Source organism: Carya illinoinensis, chromosome 9 (assembly GCF_018687715.1).
Source record: "Carya illinoinensis cultivar Pawnee chromosome 9, C.illinoinensisPawnee_v1, whole genome shotgun sequence".
Classification (NCBI taxonomy): Eukaryota; Viridiplantae; Streptophyta; class Magnoliopsida; order Fagales; family Juglandaceae; genus Carya; species Carya illinoinensis.
In genome coordinates this window covers 2,317,073-2,339,250 of record NC_056760.1, presented here as the reverse complement: position 1 = coordinate 2,339,250, position 22,178 = coordinate 2,317,073, and the positions used below count along the sequence as shown (strand labels likewise).

At 32.2% G+C, this 22,178-nt stretch overlaps 1 protein-coding gene across 1 annotated transcript; it reads right to left on the bottom strand.

Annotated features, from left to right (window-relative positions):
• Window positions 1–12,985: 12,985 nt before the first annotated feature.
• Window positions 12,986–17,097, bottom strand: LOC122275912. Its single transcript, XM_043085255.1, has 2 exons — window positions 16,260–17,097; window positions 12,986–16,164 (listed from the first exon to the last, which is right to left on the bottom strand). Exons 1-2 carry the CDS (start codon window positions 17,095–17,097, stop codon window positions 12,986–12,988), a joined length of 4,017 nt encoding a protein of 1,338 aa, XP_042941189.1.
• Window positions 17,098–22,178: the final 5,081 nt, after the last annotated feature.

Here is a 22,178-nt window from a genome sequence, read left to right as displayed (position 1 = left end):
AGGAGCCCGCACGCGCCTCTAGAAGGTGGGGAGTGTGATTCACGCGCCCCCACGCGCCCAACAGAGCTTCAGCGCGTGTAGTACACTCGCTCACGCGCCCCCACGCGCCAGACAGAGCTTCAGCGCGTGTAGTACACGCTCCCACGCGCCCCCCACGCGCAAACAGGAGCTGATGCGCGTGCACTCCACGCGCCCACGCGCCGACCAGTCGCCCTACACAGCGCGTGCATCTCACGCGCCAGACGATCAGAACCGTCCGTTTTTCATATCTATTTTGGGCTTGATCTAAGCCATTTGGAGTCTGATTTCAACAATCAAATAGTGCTTTCCGACTATTTGGATCATTCCAGACTCATCCGTACGGTTAGAATTTTGAAATTTTGTGTCTAAATTTTCTAAATTCAAATGGAAAGATCTGGAACAGATAGGGGCTCTGAAAATGCCAGTAGCTCTGGACGTCGGTCCACCGTGTCAAATGCCAAGTTTGAAGTTGAGAAGTTCGATGGAACAAGCAACTTCGGCATGTGGCAGTGTGAAGTTATGGACGTTTTGATCCAACAAGAGTTGGATATTGCGTTGGAAGGAAAGCCAGACGATATAACTGATAAGGGTTGGAAGAAGCTTAATACTCAAGCTTGTAGTACAATCTGATTATGCCTTACCAAAGAACAAAAGTATTTTGTCATGAGAGAGACAAATGCTAGGGTACTTTGGCAGAAATTGGAGAATAAGTTCACGAAGAAGAGCATTGAGAGCCGTTTGCACTTGAAGAAGAAGCTCTTCAGATTCCAATTTCGTGAAGGTATTTCAATGACTGAACATCTGAATAGTTACAACCAAATTCTTGCTGATTTGTTAAATTTAGATGTTAAAATCGAAGATGAAGATAAAGCTTTACTTTTGCTAAATTCCTTGCTTGATACATATGAGCATTTGATTACTACTCTATTGTATGGGAAGGAAAAGATTAGTTTTGAAGATGTATCTAGCTCTTTAATTAGCAATGAGTACCGGAGAAAAGATAAACAGGTACAACAAGATACATCAAGTGAAGCGCTAACAACAAGAGGGAGACCCCAGTCAAGGTATCCCGGAAAGAAGAAAGGTTTTCAATCGAAAACCCGAGCCACATCACGTGGTTCATCAGTCGGAAGAAAGCTCGCCAGAGACGAGTGTTCCTTTTGTCAAAACAAAGGACACTGAAAGAAGGATTGTCCCAAGCTGAAGGGACAACAACAGAATCAACCCACCACAGCCAATGTCGTGGACAGAGATGATGATTCGGATTTTTCCTTGATAAGCTCATCATCCATTTGTCATTCCGATGAATGGATTATGGATTCCGGATGTACCTATCACATGTGTCCCAATCGGGACTGGTTTACTGACTTCACAAAGATTGAAGGTGGAACAGTACTTATGGGAAATGACAGTGCCTGTAAGACTCAGGGAATAGGTAGCATTCGGCTAAAGCTGCACGATGGTAGCGTCAAGACTCTGACAGAAGTTCGATACATTGCGGACTTGCGGAAGAATCTCATCTCACTGGGAGCTCTGGATTCAAAGGGATTCAGAATCACCATTGAAGACGGAACTCTCAAAGTACTAATGGGAGTTCAGGTGGCTATGAAGGGTTTGAGGCGAGGAAACTTGTACTTCTTGCAAGGAAGTACTGTTGCTGGAAGAGCTTCCACAGGCTGTGAGAAGCTAGATGAGACTGATGATGACACCTCCAGTCTGTGGCATATGCGTATGGGACACGCAGGAGAAAAAGCTTTGCAAACACTGGTGAAGCAAGGCTTACTCAAAGGTGCCAAAACTGGTAAACTGTCTTTCTGTGAGCACTGTGTATTGGGGAAGCAGAGGCGGATCAAGTTTGGAACCGCAGTACACAATACACAGGGAATACTTGACTATGTGCACTCCGATGTTTGGGGACCTACCCAAAATGCATCTTTGGGAGGTAAACATTGGTTTGTAACTTTTGTAGATGATTATTCTCGTCGTGTGTGGGTGTATACGATGAAGAATAAGGATGAAGTGCTGAAAATCTTCCTTGATTGGAAGAAAATGGTTGAGACTCAGACCGGCAGAAAGATCAAGCGGCTCAGATCTGATAATGGAGGAGAATACACTTCAGATCCCTTCATGGAAGTATGCCGGAGAGAGGGAATTGTCAGACACTTCACAGTACGAGGTACACCGCAGCAGAATGGTGTGGCAGAACGAATGAATCGTACTTTACTAGAGAAAGTACGATGTATGTTGCTGGATGCTGGATTCAGTAAACAATTTTGGGCTGAAGCTGTGACATATGCCTGCCACCTCATCAACCGACTACCCGCATCTGCCAATGACGGAAAGACACCCACTGAAATGTGGAGAGGTACACATGCTACTGATTATAACTCTTTACACGTTTTCGGATGTCCTGCTTACTATCACGCTAAAGAGAGTAAGCTTGATCCTAGAGCCAAGAAAACAAAATTCTTGGGCTTTAGTACTGGTGTAAAAGGGTATAGACTCTGGTGCATAGAGTCTAAAAAGGTGATCATCAGTAGAGATGTTACCTTCAACGAATCTGAGATGCTTAAGTCACATAAGCATAGAGATTCCAGTGAATGCAGCCATGATAGCGAAACACCTGGTGATTCGCAAAAGGTGGAGTTTTTCACTCGAAAGGATTCAGGAGAAACAAATGGAGAGCACGGACAAGATGAGGTTGATAGTCCAGTCACAGTACCTCCAATACAACCTGAATCAATAGCAACCAACAGACCGAGAAGAGAGAAACGTGTACCGTCACGTTATACAGACTATGTGACATATGCATTACCAGCTGAAGGGGGTGAGATCCCAACCACTTACAAAGAAGCCATACAGTCCAGTGAACAAGTTGAATGGACAAAGGCAATGAATGAAGAGATGCAGTCTCTTCACCAGAACCAGACTTGGGAGCTTGTGCCGCTTCCAAAAGGAAAGAAGACAATTGGCTGTAAGTGGATCTTCAATTAGAAAGATGATCAAGCTGCTAAGAATGGAGTGCGATACAAAACTAGGTTGGTAGCCAAGGGCTACGCTCAGACAGAGGGAATTGACTACAGTGAAGTATTCTCTCCTGTTGTGAAGCATTCATCCATTCGGATATTGCTAGCTTTGGTAGCACAATATGATCTTGAGTTAGCACAGCTTGATGTAAAGACAACTTTCTTGCATGGTGATCTGGAAGAGGAGATTTATCTGTCTCAACCAGAAGGATTCAAAGAAGCTGGCAAAGAAAACTGGGTATGCAGTCTGAAGAAGTCTCTCTATGGCTTGAAGCAGTCACCTCGGCAATGGTATAAGCGGTTTGACCGCTTTATGATGGATCTGAAATACACTCGTTGCCAATACGATCATTGTGTATATTTCAGAAAACTTGCAGATGGATCTTTCATTTATTTGCTTTTATATGTAGATGATATGTTAATTGCATGTAAAAGCAATGGGGAGATAGATCGCTTAAAAACTCAGTTAAGTCGTGAGTTTGACATGAAAGATCTGGGAGAAGCTCGAATAATACTGGGGATGGAGATCAGCAGAGATAGGATGAAAGGTACAGTTCACCTTACTCAGAAGCAGTATCTGAAGAGAATACTGCAACGCTTCAACATCGACTCAAAGACGAAGCCGGTGAGTACTCCAATGGCCCCATATTTCAAGCTCAGTGCATTGCAGTCTCCTAAAACTGATGAAGAGTGGGACTACATGAGAAATGTCCCATATGCAAGTGTTGTAGGAAGCTTAATGTATGCCATGGTGTGTACACGACCTGATATCTCCCAGGCCGTTAGCTTAATTAGCCGCTATATGCATAATCCTGGAAAAACTCATTGGCATGCGGCTAAGTGGATTCTACGGTACATTTTAGGAACCGTAGATATTGGTTTGAAGTTCGAGAATGGTAGAGATAGTCTAGTAACTGGGTATGTTGACTCAGACTATGCAGGTGATCTTGACAAACGCCGATCGACAACTAGATATGTGTTCACTATGGCTGGAGGACCAGTTAGTTGGCGATCAACTTTGCAGTCAACAGTTACACTGTCATCAACTGAGGCTGAATACATGGCTGTAACAGAAGCTGTGAAAGAAGCCATTTGGTTACAGGGATTGGTAACAGACTTGGGCTTTAAGCAGCAAGAGGTTACCGTTTACTGTGACAGTCAGAGTGCAATTCATCTGGCCAAAAATCAAGTATATCACTCTCGAACAAAGCATATAGATGTCCGTTTCCACTTCGTACGTGAGATATTGGAAGAAGGGGACATTCTACTTCAGAAGATTGGCACTGAAGATAATCCAGCAGATATGTTAACAAAGGTCGTCACCGGGATCAAGTTCCAACACTGTTTGGACTTGATTAATATCTCATACTGCTGAGCACCTACGGGTGCATTGGCGCCTTAGGGCGCATTTGGTAGCGGAGATCTCTCATGGCAAGCGAACATTTCGATAAAGGGATGAAATCATTGGAAGGATACAACATGCAGTATCCTAATGTGGCACACTTGGGTGGAGGGGGTGATTGTTGAGGGACCACCCCATGTGTGCCATCCACCCACCCCATGTGTGCCATCCACTATGTGTGCCCATGTGTTGGTGGTATCCAATTCACATGATTGTGTTCCTCACATGTGAATTGTTGAGTGTTTAGCTTGTGCATTCCAGCACATATGTGGAGGGAGATGAGTTCAACCTCTCCTATAAATAGGAGAGGTCATATGAAGGGAAAACCATCCCATTGAGAGAGAGAAGTGTGAGAAGTGTGTATGTGCCATTTGAGATAGAGTTGTTTTGAATATAGTGTTTCTGCTCAGTGGACGTAGGCAAATTGCCGAACCACTTAAATATTATCTCTATCTATTTTGTGTTTATTTTCAGGGCAGCTTAAGGCACAACACAGGGAAGGGAAGGAGAAGAGGAAATATCAGAGAAGGCGAGGCTAGGGAGCTTAAAGATAGCTGGAGGGTAAAGGGTCTCCACCGAGTGCAGCAGCTGCGTAGTTGACTACTAAATTGGAATTTTCTTCTTTTCTTCTTCGTTTACCATTCTGGTATTCTTTTATCAACGCTTCTTTTATTTTCGTTGTTATTGACTTCTGTGATCATTAATGTTCCTTGAAGGCCTCTAAGGAAAGACGTGTTACAAATGTTATATATGGAGTCGCGGTTCGATCTTTATGGTTTCACCAAGGAAAATGCTAGGGCGCACGCTGCTATGCACACTCAAATAGTTTTTTTTTTTTAAATTATTTTTTAAACATCTTTGTTCATTAAGAAAAAATAAAAAATATATATATAATTTTATTAATAGTCACTTTTTTAAACATTAAGAAATTTTTTTTAAAAAATTAAAAAATTAAAAAATATAAATGGACACGTTTAATTAGTGATCGATGTAAAATATGCTATCATTTTCCTTCCAATATTGAGCAGCCTATATATATAGCTTGTTTGAATATAGGTACTTTTCTAATTATTGTGATCTTATCTATTAAGACATCCATAGAAAATATACATAGAATTAATATTCAAGCAACATTATACAACTTATATTCAACCACCAACGTACAAATTAAATTACTGATTTTGTGGAGATCATGAATCTAAATCCAAGGGTGCATGCATCCCACGTACGTTTCTCCAAGAAAGTCTACCTCCAATTCTATTATCGGCCACGAACAATGTACACTCATTGATCCTGCGTGAAATACATGCAACTCTTACGTACGGACATAATTAAGCTAGTACACTAGTTGTGATCTGTCTTTTGTCAACTAAATAATTTTAACTCAAATAAATAAGATTATATTATATATTGATTATTTTTATATATAGTATTAACGAATAAGAATTTCTCCATTCTCAGTCTCATTTTTTTCTATTTTATTTTTATTTTTTACATTTATCACCTTTTGTATATTTTGTCTTAAAAGTTTTATCCCTCTCCATTCTTAATTAATTAGTTGGTGCTTATCTGCGTGGTTTACTTGAAGCATCGCCCAACCGAATCATGCATGGAAGATCGGCTCGAATTGAATACCGATGGTTATAAGTAATTGAATATGCATGAGATCAACAGTACGTACGAATTACCACAAGCCTCCTAAACAAACATGCATCATTCTTTATTAATTAATATACTCAAAATTCGACATACAACTTTTCATTTATATATGATATATATAATAATTCATCAATGCTACGTACAGTCGTGGAATTACAAACGCCGCGCAATTGCTTTGAAAAAAAATGAGGTCTACGATTAAAAAGTTAGTTTTTTTTATGTGGGTCCTATATTAATTCATTTTTTTCAAAACGACTGCATGCCGCTTGCACAACCACGACTGTAAAAATGAATTAATTCCAAATCATTTCGCATAATAATTAGTTCCAAATTGCATCGAATTTTTCTAATAAAAGGCCTGTGCAATCAAAATGATCATCAGTGCAAGTACTGAAGTAACAATCAAAATCGGAAAGAAGGAGCCGTTTAAGCGGTTTAAGCGGTCGTGCTGGTCCTTGATGAGCTTGGTTTCGAGCGTGACCTTGATGAGCTTGGCCTTCTGGAGGGCGAGGGCAACATCAGCAGCATTAATCATGCGGGATTGGAGGTCCTTGAAGGCCTTGGCGTGATCAGGGCCGCTAGGGACGTCCTGGTCAAGGCCATCCAGCTCATTGAGCTTGTCCGTAACGGATTTGACATCATCCATGAGCTTGTCCAGGTTGACCAGGTGGTATTCCGCCGAGGCTTGCTCGCCAGAGCTGGAGCCGGAGAAGAGACTGTTCATCTTTTTTCGCTGGTAGAGAGGAAAACTTAATTCTGTCTGTGATTATAGAAATGGTATACCGTGTAGTAATAAGAAAATTTTGAAAAGAGGGTAGTATATATATATATATATATATTTAAGAGGGCAGGGTGGGGTGGTTTTAAGTTCAACAACTACTCTATTGGGTTGAAGCAGTTTGGAGAGAGAGAAAGAGAGAGAGAGGTGTTTTGGGATATTTATGTATTTCTCGTACAGGGATGGAGAAGAGGAAGAGAAACATCAGAAAAAGAGAGGGAGTTGAAAAACGCTGGAGAGGAATGGGTCTACTCCGAGTGCCCCGCAGCTGCAGTTGAATATTGAATTGGAATTTTCCTTCTTATTTTCTTCAATGGATAACGTGTTGCAGAGTAATCGGATACTTTTCTTCTTCTTTGATTAAAAAAAAAATAACGCTATTTTATATTTTTATTTTAACTGTTCTTATATTTAATTTTTTTTATTTACGGATTAAGAAAGCAACCACTAGTATACTAATATTTTTTTGATATTTTTTAAAAATATTTAAATATGTTAAAAACATATAAATTAAAAAAATTAAAAAAGCTAATCTAAGTATTTTTCGTATAGGAAAGGGAAGGAGATGAAAAGGAGGAAACGTCAGTGAAGGAGAGGCTAGGAAGCTTAAAGTTTAGCTGACGCCTGACGGCCGGGAAAAGGTCTCCACGCGGAGTGCAGCAGCTGCGTAGTTGAATATTAATTTGAAATTTTATTCTTCTTCTTCTTCGATGTTTCCCATTAATTTTCCCATTAATGTTCCTTGAAGGCTTCAAAATAAAGACGTGTGGTACAAATGTTGTTTCTTTCTTGTAGTGTCCGTATGAAAATAGCTCCATCCTCCAGCTGCATACTTGGAGCATATGTCCTTACGAAAACAAGGCTTCTCATGATTGAAACCCCCCATAAGCACTACAAGAACAATACTTATTAAGTTATTTTAACAATACTAAAATGATTACTTTTTATCGCAATAAATCTATTTTTATCACAAATAATTATTTTTATTTTAAATAACTCGTCATAAATACTCATTTTTCTTGTAATATATAGTTACTTATAGATTTCAATCATGAGCAGCCTTATTCAAATTGACTTTTCTAATTATTGTCTTATCTATTAAGACATCCATAGAAAATACACATAGCAATATTATAATTAATCAAGTAACATTATACAACTATTCAAAACCCAACAAATGATTGATTTTATGAAGATCATGAATCTAAATCCAGTATACATTGATATGTGAGCCCTACGTCTAACTATAAATTTGTGTTCCCAGTTCTCTTCTCCTTTGTTATGGTAATTTAAGAAACCTTGATCAGCGATCAAATGAATTTGTGGGAACTACTTTCAACATTCTTAATTAATCGGATTACAATATAAGAGATCATACTAAAATGAAATATAACTCTTGTATACGGATCATAAGTAATTGTCTGTCTTTTGTCAACTAAATAATATTTTTAACTCAAATAAATAAGATTATATTATAAATCGATTATTTGTATAGTATTAACAAATAAGATAAGAGTAATACAAAAATATATATGCGCATAATCATGTTGTCGTGATTTCATTAAATTGCCCATCGCCTTGATCATCATCATGATCAAGGCCAAAAGACGAGTAGGAAACATGGCTTTAATACTTATTGTTACAAGTAATCGAATATGAGTTCAGCAGTACCTACGGATTTGACATACAACTTTTCATACCATATAATAATTAGCTCCTAATTGCATCGAATTTTTCTAATACATGGTCACAAATGCCATGGCCAAAACCAGCAACATCAATACTGGAGTAATAATCATCAGCTGAGTGTAGAAGCGGTTTAAGCGGTCATGCTGGTCCTTGATGAGCTTAGTCTCAAGCGTGACCTTGATGAGATTGGCCTTCTGGAGGGCAAGGGCAATGTCAGCAGCATTCGTGCGGGATCGGAGGTCCTCACTGGGGACGGGCTGGTCGAGGCCATCCAGCTCATTGAGCTCGTTCGTAACGGATTTGACATCATCCACGAGCTTGTCCAGGTTGACCAGGTGGTATTCCGCCGAGGCTTGCTCGCCAGAGCTGGAGCTGGAGAAGAGACTTCTCATCTTTTTTCGCTGGTAGAGAGGAAAACTTAATTCTGAGATTATAGAAACGGTATAGTAATAACGAACTTTTAAGAAGAGGGGCACTATATATATAATTAGCATTCGACTCGTCAAATTCATTTTTAAAATTTGATAAAAAGTATAAATTTTTCATAAATCCAAAACTTTCATATTTATAATTTTACATTGGATTAATTATTAAATTCATCAAAATAATAATATAATACTATTTTTTTAATAATATTTTTAATTTTTTTCTTCATATTTTGTAATTATAATAACCATATAGACATTAATAATTTAATTTAGTACTTAAATAATTGATTCGATCCCAACTAATTTAGAATAAAATAAAATAAAACCATTGCCTATTAAAATTAGAATAAAATATTAATTTAAAGGTGGAATAGTAGACCTTTAAATTTGAAGGAAGAGCAATAAATAATGTAATTAAAAATTTCTCAAATACCCCTTTGATGAATCTAATGTAAGTTCATTTTAAATAAATTTATCAAAATTTGAAAATACATTAACTTTTGATAAAGCTAATACTAGTGTTCTAAGAGGGCAGAGGGGGGGGGGGGCTAGCTGCTCAAATTGGAATGGAGTCTTAATTTGGTTTAACAACTCTCTTGGGTTGAAGCAGTTTGTAGAGAGAGAGAGAAACATCAGAGAGAGAGAGGGAGTTGAGAGATAGCTGCAGGGGAATGGGTCTAGTCTACAGGACCACCCCGAGTGCAGCAGCTGCGGTTGAATAACGCGTTGCAGAGTAATGGTATGAGATTTTAGGTGTGCAAGTGTTATTGAATAACGCGTTGAAGAGTAATCGGGTACTTTTCTTCTTCTTCGGTGGGAAAATTGAAATGAAAAGTATAAATATTAAATAAAGATGGAGTCCCTTAAAAGAATGAGGGAAAAAAAATTACTTCGTTTACTTTATGGGTCGAAAGACCAACAATTCGTCGGAGAGTTATATTCAGGTCCACGCATTGTTTCAACTGGGCATGGGACTGGCCCTAGTCTGTGTTGGTTGTTCGTCGTTGTTTCCGTCGGCTGGTTTCCGGTCTTGCTTCTGGTAAGGGTTCAATCTTTTGGGTTTCCATAAGAGATCTACTATAATCTGTAGAAGTTACAACAGACAAATTCCGTACAAGTGGATTCCACGTTAAAAAATATTAAAAATTATATAATTTTTTTCAGTGAAATTTATTTTTTTTATAAAATGTCTATGCGAAACTTCTCTATTTATAACTTATACTAGTGGAGGGAAACGTGCTGTGAACATTTGCTTAGTTGTTTTTTTTTTATTGTCTCTTACAAAAAAGTTTTCAGTGTACATTTAAACAAAAGAACAAAAATATAGATAGAATTTTGTTTTTTTTTGCAATGATCATTGCAATTCTGGGCCATATTGAACAGGGCCAACAGAGAGAATATTGAAATTTTTGTGTTTTTATTGATTGAATATTTCTGGATCTGCACCAAGTTGAATCATTCATTGTTTTTCTGAAACTTGTGCTACAACTGTTTCTATAAATGGTAGATGTTCCTATATGTTAAAAATTTTATAGGATTAAAAAGTGAATAAATGTGTATATAATTAATTTAGAAAAAGTTAATATAAAGAAATAATGAGTATTTTATTGTAATAAGTAATTTTTTTTTGTTAAATATAAAAATTGCAGAAATGAAAAATTTACCTCTCCGTTGTGATTCATGAAATCGATTGCAGAGTAGCCTAATACTTCTTCAGCAATTTCGCCAAATATCACTGCAGCCAATTTTCCTGTTCCATCATCAACTTCAATGTATGCTCGACAGCTACATATAATTAGACCATTATTTTTTGTTAATATTGACAAAAAGATATACATGAGAAATTTTTAAAAAGAATTATTAAATAATATTATTTGAAAATATATACCGTGGTTGAGCAACGGTTTGGTGTTTGCAGTGATAGCAGGGGAAAGTTTCATTATGGTTATGTCCAATTCCTTTATGACAATTGATGCAAGACATATAAAAAAATATCTGGCGAAAATCGATAATGTTTATATTTGCTTTGATCCAGAATTTTGCTTTCTGTAGCATATAATAAACAATATGTTAGATAATATATAAGAATAAAAATTTGAAATGATAAAGCAAAAAAAAAATGTTTTACCTCCATTGGCTGTAAACTTTTCATTGATGCAGCAACATCACAATTTTTTGTTATTTTTTGCAGATCAATTGACGATAATGGTACAGGTGGATATGTTAATGATCTTGCAATAATTTTATCAAGTGGTGCATCATTGATTGTTGCCCTTAAAATTTAAAAAGAAAATGCAAATTAGTAAAAGGATGAAAAAAAATAATTTAAATATTTAACATGTATGTATTAAAAATATGTAACAAAAATAAATATAAATTTGATTATTTTTTTTTTAATTTATGGATGAAAAGTAAATATAAGTAAGAAAATGAAAAATAAATAAAATTATTTAAATATTAATTACCATTTTCGTAATTGTTCTGCTTCAGGGAGAAGAGGATTGATTGTAAAGATGCTTGTTGGCCGTGATGATAAGGACAAACCTGTATCATAAATATTGATTATTATTATTTCATAAATATATTTTTTATGAAAAAAGATAATAATAAAAATTATTTAAGATACTATTGTATGAACGAACTTTCAGTTTTGTTGCAAGTATGATTGGTTTTGTCTGAATTATTTCAGAAATTTTTTGACATTCATCTTTGACGAATCAGCCCCACATAGTTAAGCTGACTGGATTTAAGCTATAATACATAAAATATAGAAATTAACAGAAAATTTATTAGAGTCAAAATAAAAAAGAATGCTTGAAGCATAAAATTAAGAGATTGTTTTACCTTTGATCTATGACATAAATTTCTTGAATAGCAATTGGTCCATTTGTTAATGTTATTTCTTTGGATGGTTTCATCTGAATGGCAACTGCTAATAGATCTGATAAAAAAGATTTAAAATGTTAATTGATTTATAGCAAAAAAATTTAAGACAAATAATAAATTACCTATTTCTGCAACTGAGTCTTTGTAGGGATCCAACTTATCAATAGAAATGAAATTGTACTTCGGTAGCTCTAAATGGATTTCATCATTTGGTACTTCTTTGATGATTGTCTTAGAATTTAAAATCCACTGAAACTCGTATGATTCTGTTCTGAATTTTGGATCTAACGGCTTAACAAATGCATCTATGATGTAATAAGATTGGAAGATATGCAGAGAGTTTTTTCTTGAATCAATATCATTACCAAACATGGTTGCTTGAACACGATTTCCTTGCGTTGTTTGAAAAAATTTAAGTGAGAATATTTTATAATATTTTTTTTAAAATAATTTTGAAAGAATTGATTTATTTTTTTTTTAAAATGAAGTAATTTTGAAAATAAAATGGAACTAAATATAAAGAAAATGTAAATAACAGGAAATATAAATATTTTAAAATTTAATCTAATTTTTTTAATGAAATAGAAATTGTAAAAATAGATATTATACCTCTTGATCAATTAAGGTCAAATTTTGATATTTGACTGATGAGTGTTGTGCAGTTCTTTTAGGAGATTTTTCTGCGACAATCATTTTGATTTTCCATTTTTTTGTGGCTGGAGTGATATCTCTGATTGATGTAAAAATTGGCCGCATCTTCAAAGGCTGCAAGTTAAAAAAATAAAGTGTAAGTAATAGAATAAAAAGGTAGTATATAGAAAATGAAGTTAACAAAAATGTAAAATAAAAACAAGGAATTAATAAAATGTTAAAAAAAAAAATTGTAGTAAATTTATAGTTTTGTTTTAGAGATTAAAATCTATTATAAAACTTATATTTAATTACCTGCATGATTTCAAGTAGCAGTAGCAATTGTTAACAATTCTGTATATACAATATTTTTTGTTGAATTATTTTCTGGTTCTTCTATTGAGATTGGTCGTATTAAAATTTTGACTGCAGAAATAGTCTTTGCTCTTGATAAAGCCACATATAATTATCCATGTGAAAAAACTGGTTGAGGCAAGTATATCCCAACAAGATCTAATGTTTGTCCTTGTGATTTGTTTATACTCATTGCAAAACTTAATCTGATAGGAAATTGAGTTCTCTTGAAAGGGAAACCACTGTTCTCATCTGGTCTTGGCAAAAATGGAATTTCAGGAATAAAAACTTTTTTGCCACTCTGATGGCCAATTGCAATTTCTGCATGAATCACATTATGATCAAAATTACGACAAATCAGTCGTGTTCCATTGCATAATCCTTCTGAAGGATTAATATTTCTAAGCAACATGATCGGACAATTCTGTTTCAGCAACAATTGATGTGGAGGGAATCCATTTGGAGTTAATGTATTTAAGAAATCTTCCATGACTGCTTGTTCAGATGCATCTATTGTTTCGTCAAAGCTGTAATACTGTTTCATCTCTCCTGGAAATCTTTGTATCAATAAATTGTTTATCTCATCTACATAGCTGTTCTTTGGTGCTAATATGGCACGATTCATCATGTTTGAAATATTCATTGAATATTCTGAAATATCATCAAAAATAGCATCCAACAGTTGATCCAAAGAAGTACTATCGTCTTGATATGGGATTAACATTGTTGTAGGAATCTTGACATATTCGTCAATTGTAATTGGTGGCATTCCATTGCCCAATTTCAATATGTAGTTTGAAAAATCTGGATCTAATCTGGCACGCATATTTTCAGTCAAATGAATCTTTGTTAATATGGGCCATAGATAAGAAGAAACCAAGCTAGCATCAATCTGTTGTTGTCTTGTGCCTTTAGGAACAACGGGTAAAATTTGACGAAAATCTCCTCCAAATATAACAACTTTTCCACCAAAAGGTAGTTCTGAATCGTTGACATCTTTTAACATTCTATCTAATGCCTCTATAGCTTCCTTTCTTGACATTGGAGCTTCATCCCATATAATCAATTTTGTTACTTGTAGCAATTTTGCAAGTCCACTTTGTTTGCTGACGCTGCATATAGAATTTTTGTTACTATCTAGAGGTATTTTAAATCGTGAATGTGTTGTTCGACCTCCAGGTAAAATTGATGCAGCAACACCAGATGAAGCAGTTGCAATAGCAATTAAATCTTTTGATGTTATTTCTGCAAGAAGTGCTTTATACAAAAAAGTCTTTCCTGTTCCGCCAGGTCCATCTATAAAGAATGCAGCATTTTGATCTGAGAAAACTTTTTCTAGAACTAACTTGTAAACAACTTGTTGTTCTGTATTGAGCAATGTTGATGCAAGTATATCTTCTTCTGGAATTGAAACAGCTAATTCATCATCAATTTCTCTAGACAAAAATTCATCTTCATCAAAATGAATGTTTTGATCAAGAAGTTGAAATGAATTAATATCTTTACCCATTGATTCAAGTGTTGTGGAGATGGAGTATAAAACCTGCATTCTCACATTTAATAGAGAATGTTTAGTTGTTTGAAAATCAGCTGACATGTCTTGCTCAAAAAGTTCCCAAAGATATCTTGGATTTGCTGGATTACAATAGACCAAAATGGTTGCAAATAGTCGCCGCAAATTAGAAGGTGTTTGATAAAGAGATGCTTCTTGTAAACATTCTTCGATGCTGTTATCTCTTTGTAATAAACCGTGCATTGTAGCTGCTTCACGAAATGTGGGAGCTAAAACACCATTAACTGTCTTGAGATCATCAAATGATAATGGTCCTCTTATATGATTCAATAAAATTCGCAAATAATATCTTTCACCTTCAGAAGGATTTGCTGTCACGATTCGGCCTATAACAACTTGTTTATTTCGAACAGTCCACATTTTGTATTGTTGACTCCAAACATAAAATTCTGGAAATTCTTTATATAACAATCTTCTGGCATTTTGGTCAACTTGATTTGTAGAGAAAAATTCTGTCAACATTGACTTTGCAGAAAGATCAGAATTAATAACGTTTGTCAAGTTTTCATGTGCTCGGAAAGTTACTTGGTGCTGATTTTCAAGATGTAAATGTAAGTTGTAGACTGCTGGATGCACCTCATTGATAATAAATCCATATATTCTCCACATTGCCTCTGGCGGAGCAATCCATTGGGCTGATTGAAATTGTTGAATCTCATCAATTTGTTGATTGGTTTGTTCAGAAACCAAATTAAAGGCAACACGGTCATGACCTTTGTAAACATACTTATAAAGGTATTTAACTGCCTTTATTGTAGAACATATTTCGACATTGATATGGCAGTCAAACATTGCAAGCAAGTAAGGATTGTATGGAACAACCCATCGATTATCCAAATCATGACCTCTGATTTTGACTACTTTTTTGTCATCAGCTCGTCTGTATATTGGAAAACAATCATTTCCAATAGTTGTATTTCTGACAAACTGTCTTGGGTAACTATTTTTGCAATGACCATTCCTTTTCATGCAGACATTTGCAGGATTCAAAATTCCACACGGTCCATGCATCATATGCTTTGTAACAGCTGTATAAAGATGTAAGTTCTTGTTTTTGTCAGGTAATTCTGCAGAAACAATTTGATCGAAAGATTCAGGTTCATATAATTTCCAATCTCGATGTAGGATGATCAAAAAATGTGCATGGGGAAGTCCTCTTTTTTTATGTTCAATAACATAAACATATGCTGAAACTTTTCCAAATATTTCCCGCTTGAATAATTGATCTTTCAATTCTTCTAACTTTGCTTTGAAGACTCGGGCAATTAAATCAGGACGATTTTGAGTTTCTTCATGTGGTTTCAATTCAGCAGAGATTTCTTTCCAATTTGGGTTGCATGTAATTGTCAGAAAGATATCTGGTTTGCCATACCTTTGAACTAAAGTCATTGCCTCCATGTATCTTTTTTGCATATCCCTTAGACCTCCAATAAAAGATGATGGTAAAATTATTCGCTTTCCAATTCTAGAAGCATTTGTTTCTCCAACGTTGATGCTATCCACAATGCCTTGATATAATTTAGATCGAATGTGTTGCTGATTGCTACGAAAATAATCTAATCTTGATGTCTCAATTTTAATATACATATCAACAACAAATTGTTGAAGCAGTCGGCCAGAGACCAGAAGAATAGAATTGATATTTTCCCTGATTTGTAACTTATAACAATAGTATTCGCGGCATGAAACAAATGAATCTTTCCTCTTTCTTCGAAACACTACAAAAAATTATGGCTAAAAATTTAACAATTTCGATATTTAATAAGTAAATTGTAAATAAAATGTATAAATCATTTGGAATTGTACGTATAACCTTGATCTTCTTGTCTAAGTAATTCTTCGGCAGATATTGATTGATGTGGATCAATTGATTGTGCAGTATGACTATGATTAGACATAAATGCACTTTGTCTGTTGATTCTTTGTATACCTTGATGCCATCCAATATCACCAAAAGGAAACAATAATGGATACTGAAGTGGATCATAACATCCATAGTAATATTGAACAATGTGACTTCCACCAACATGGTTGTAAACAAAGATGTCTCGAGGTGTTATTTGTTCTAGAGTATCATCTTCAACCCAAATTGCTGCAACTTTTGATGATGTAGGAGCATTATATACACGTTGATCTAAACCAGGATCTGATCTAATGCATATTTTTTGACATTCCAAACTTGGTAAATCTCCAAGAGAGCGAAAAAATCTAGAATATGGATTGACACGAAGAATATCCATGAGCTGTGCAATAACTGATGGATCCATTCTAGTTGAATCAAGAATCCGATTTTCAAATTCATGTTCGGCATCATAGAAATATAACTGTAAATTTGAAGGCCGACCATTTGAAGGAAGTAAATCAGAAAGATAATAATAGATCTGTCCTTGAACTCGAAATGTGTAAATACCTCTATTTCTTTGACTTAAGTTTCTGTCAAATTTAACTCCAAAAGATGTAAAAGCAAACTTGTTGTTATATGTTCGAACGTACGCCCGAAATTGTATAGATTCAGGATTGTTTGAGACAAACAAAGTATAAAGTTGTTCAGGAACAGCATTTGTTGCCAGAGAAATTGATCCATCAGCACAGCAAAAATTGTTAGTTTCATGGAAGAATTTCTTTGCTTTGCAATGTCTGCAAGATGGCATGTTTGGTAAAAAAGAAGCTTCAAAAGGAATATTTTGTAGTATTTGTCTATGTGTAGAAGAGCGACGACATCTTGTACCTATTAAATTGAAATAAAAATATAATATAATAAAATTATTTACAGTTAATAAAATAATAATGAATTTACCAATATATTAGAAGTGAGAAAAAATACTATAATATAATGTTTAAAATAATTTTAATTTGTTTTTTTTTTAATTTACCTAAAGATATTGTTGCAGAGGTCGTCTGAAGAGTTGACTGTGCTTCCAAAACATAAGGATCCTATTTGAGCAAGAAGATCATTTTTTGATAAAAAAAATCAGATGTTAACATAAAGAAAAAAAAATAGTAAACCTGTTGGCTTGTTAGATGTTCAGATATTTGTGCTGTTTGTATCCGTGTAAATGCAGAACTTTCGCTCAGCAAATCCATAGATGAATTTGGAAACATTGAAGAATCTGATATAGTATTAAAAACTATAGATTCAAGTGAATTTGTTGTAGAGAGATCAACAGTTCTAGAAATAGATGCTCCTTGTGAGGAAGAAATTCCATGAGATGCTCCTTGTGAGGAAGAAATTTCATAAATGCTGTTGACATCAGAAAGACGACATCTTTTGGATTGTGATTGTTCAAAATTACTATTTTGAACATTCCTGATATGCGGTAGATAATCATTGGATGTGCCATCAATAGATGTATTGATTTGATTCATATATGATAGTTCTAAACATATTGGCTCAATTGAATTAATCTTCGCAGCTTTTTTCTGAGCATATCTTTTTCTAGCTTTTCGACGAATTTCAGCTTTTTTGTCTTCAGGCAAATCTTTATATAACATCTTTTTTGTTAATTGTTTTTTAGAAGCTTCAATAACAATATTTTAATTGTTACATTACAATAAAAAGAAATAATAACTTATGAATTTAAAGAAAATTCTATTATTTGTTCGACAAAAATTAAAAACTAAATATATTAACGAAATAAATTAAAGCCTAACAATAATTAATATTAAACCTATGCATGACAGACAATTTTAAAATGAGTATAATAATAATAAATAATAAAGATATTTCAATATAAGATGACAAGTAAAAGATGTAAAATTTAAGAGAAAAAGTTTTTAAATGCAAAAATTATAAAAATACACCACGAATTTTTTTAATAATAAAATGAAATACTTACCAATTTTTTGATCAAAGATTAATCTTCCTTGTACTTTGCAGCTTTAGACAATAGTGCAATTCCTATTTTTGACAAAAAAAAATCATCAAAAGATTTAGAATTTAGCTTTTATTTTCAAATTTAATAAATTTTAAACATTTCATTAAATTTATATAAAAATGTTAATAAAAAATGAAATTTCTATTTGTTTTGTACAAACATTAGCACTAAAATTTTATAAATAGGTGATTTACTTTTATTTTTATTAAAAATATGTTTTATTCTTAATTTATTGCAAATATTTTAATTTAAACAGACATTTCTTTTCCTAGACAAAATAGATTTTTTAACTAAAATCTTTTAATTGTAATTAATTGAATCAAAAATTTAAATATATATTATTTTTTATATAAAATTTTCGCTGAAAAATTAAATAAGTTCACCCAATTTTTAACAATATGTAAGATTATTACTATATTTTAATTTAAACATTTTATTTTTCTGTTCTGAAAAAAACTTATCACAAAATTTAATTCCAAAATATATAATTATTATATTTGAATTGAGATATATATAGAAAAAATATTTTGTGAAATAGACATAAATTAAACATTTTTATAGAAAATTGATTCATCAAAAAATTAATACAAACAAAGAAAAAAATGGTTAAAAATACATGATGAATTTTTTTAACAGTAAAATAAAAGACTTACCAATTTTTTGATGAAAGATTAGTCTTCCTTGTACTTTTTAGCTTTAGATAACAATGGAATTCCTATTTTTGACACAAAAGAATCATCAAAAGATTTGAATTTAGGTTTTATTTTCAAATTTAATAAATATTAAACATTTCATTAAATTTATTACAAAAATCTTAAAAATAAATGAAATTTCTATTTTTTTTCTGCAGACATTAGTACTAAAATTATATAAATAGGTGATATTTTTTTCTTTTTATTAAAAATATTTTTTATTCTCAAATCATTGCAAACATTTTAATTTAAATACACCTTTTTTTTTCCTATACAAAATAAATTTTTTAAGTAAAAGGTGTAATTAATTGAATTACAAATTTAAATATATATTATTTTTTATCTAAAATTTTCATTGAAGGATTAAATAACTTCACCCAATTTTAAACAATACGTAATATTATTACTAAATTTTAGTTTAAACAATTTATTTTTGTGTTCTGAAAAAAACTTATCACAAAAATTAATTGCAAAATATATAATTATTATATTTGAATTGATATATATATAGAAAAAATATTTTGCAAAATAGATAAAAATTAAACCTTTTTAAAGAAAATTGATTCATCAAAAAATTAATACAAATTATGAAAAATGTATTTAAAATGCACAAAAAATAAATAAATTATCTAGATATATTTAAATTTTTTTATTGATTTATAGATTCTTAAATAAATTGTTGTACACATAAAAATTTTTTTTATTATATAAAAATATTATTATTTATTTTGCCAAATATTATCAAAAAATTTATAAATTTTTTTAAAACTTTTAACATTCATTTTAAAAATATGTCACTCGATAACTCCTTAAATTTGATATTTAAACAAATTTCATACTTAAACAAAAAATGAACAAAAACAATTATAAAAATATTATTTAAAAAATTTGATATGGGTGGCCTAAAATTAAATTTGTCAATTTTTTATTAAAAATTTTAATCATTATAATTTAATTTTACAATATTATCTCTCTCTTTTTTACTAATATGATATACTCATAATTTTACTACAATGAACATTTCAGATAATTATGTTTTTTCTATCAACTTCTTCATAAAAAAGTAAACGATTTTAGATAAAACGACACTATTTACATATTTTACATTTAACAAGTAATTTTAAATTTTAAATAATATTTATAAATATATTGAATTTATCTATTTCTATTTTTTCAAAAAAATATTGATGAATAAAAACAACTGTTTGTTTTCGATATATATAATGCATCATTTGGATATGGTTAAAATTTAAAGAACCAATAAAATAAAAGTTCATAGTTAAATTAATTATTTCAATTCTTTTTACATCTTAAATATTTATTTACGTCATTTCCTTTCTAAATTAATCGAGATTTCAAATGGATATCTACCGTCATCCAAAATTAATGAAATTAATCGAGATTTCGAATGGATATCTATCACCATAATTAAGGTTAAATAATAAATTTTCATTTAAGCGCCGTTCGGACTATTACTTTACGTGATAAACCTTACGTGAGCAACAAATTTCAAAAACACAACGATTTTTATTTTTACATTTTGATAACAGAATAATGTTAAGATGTTAAAAAATTTTACTAAATATAAAAATTTCAAGAAAAAACACTGAGAATACTTTTCGTTTATATAATTACAAATAAATGCATTGCTCAGATTATATAGCAAATATTATGTAAGGATCTAAATAAATTTTGGAAATGAATTTTCATTTAGCAATTTAATTTAATTAAATCCGCAACATTTACATATCTATATATATAGAAATTACAGTAGATTTGTTTACTTTTACTTGCAAGGAAGAATATTCTAAATGTTTTGAATTTAATTGTCATGACGCAAAAATTTGCTACATATTACAAAACAGATATAAAACAATTTCTAGAGGTTATTGATGCAAATAAATTATATAAATATTTACATCAAACTAAAAATGTACTAATTTACATCAAAGTATGAATTATTACAGCGCTTTTGTAACGAATACATAGTCCAATTGTCCGGTAACATACACAGATATCTTCCAAAGAAATAGTCCCAATAATAATACAAAGAAGAACACGTTTCTCATGATGAATGATAATAAGGTTTATTTTTTGTCTTTCACTAGGGATCACAATTTTTTGGATCGGTTTAAAAAAAATAAAACTTCACAATAAGTACAGAAAATTTAAACCAGACACAGAAAAGAGGCTTTTGGCATCGCTAATAAAACCATATTTCCGTTTCAAATTAAACAAATTTGCTTCACTTTTGAGAAAACATAAAAGAATATTAATGGTGGATGTGAAATAACTCTGAATTTCGTTGAAAATCACCTTACTTAAGATACAATTTTGGAATATTAAAAAAATGAGTACACATTTTCAGCTTCAATTTTGGTGTTCAATATTGATTAAAAACAGAATTGATAACACTGAGCGGTAACTTAATAAAAACCATGTTAATGTTCAGGATAAGATCAATTACATTCTCTTCTTAGATAAAAACATTGTGTGCAAACGAACGCTTTATAATGTTTTTTTAGAACATTTGTTTTAGTACGCAACAAAATATACAAGCCTAAAGTCGCTTTTAAAAGATACTCTTATGATTAATTCTTTTAAAGTTCAACAAAACAATTAGTCAATTATATAATAAACGCGTATGAAGAAATGTGGAATTAGAGATACCAATTTCGTAATGAACATGAAAATTAGAGATAGCAATTATATAATAAAGACATATCAACAAATATGGAATTAAAGGATTAAACAGCAGTGCAAAAACAGAAAGTTTTCAAAACTTCAAAGCACCAAAAAGAATAAAGGAATTAAATTAAATATCTATTCATACTTCCAAAATATAATATAACTAAAAAAGAAAACTAAAGATATATAAGTCCATGTTCGAACAACTATATAAATTTGATACCTGATGTTATCAACAAAACCTAACATACAAGAATATGAATACTTATAGAATTTACTAAAAATAAATTAAAATTATATTTAATCTAAAATTATATTTACTAAAAACAAATTACAATATCTAAACCAAAAAGAATAAAAACAAAAGAAAACTTTGAATATCTGTATATCCAAGATATTGTCCAATTCATAAGTTTGAATGAATCACAAAAATATACTATAACAAAATTGAGCAGCCAGCCAACTTAAGTTTTAAAT

Bases quoted from the DNA above. Each gene is read 5' to 3' on its own strand.
- LOC122275912 (XM_043085255.1), bottom strand. From the start codon at position 17,097: ATGCCATCTTGCAGACATTGCAAAGCAAAGAAATTCTTCCATGAAACT. The intron at 16,165-16,259 runs GTTATACGTACA...AATTTTTTGTAG, and splicing joins ACTTAGACAAGAAGATCAAG to TGTTTCGAAGAAAGAGGAAA.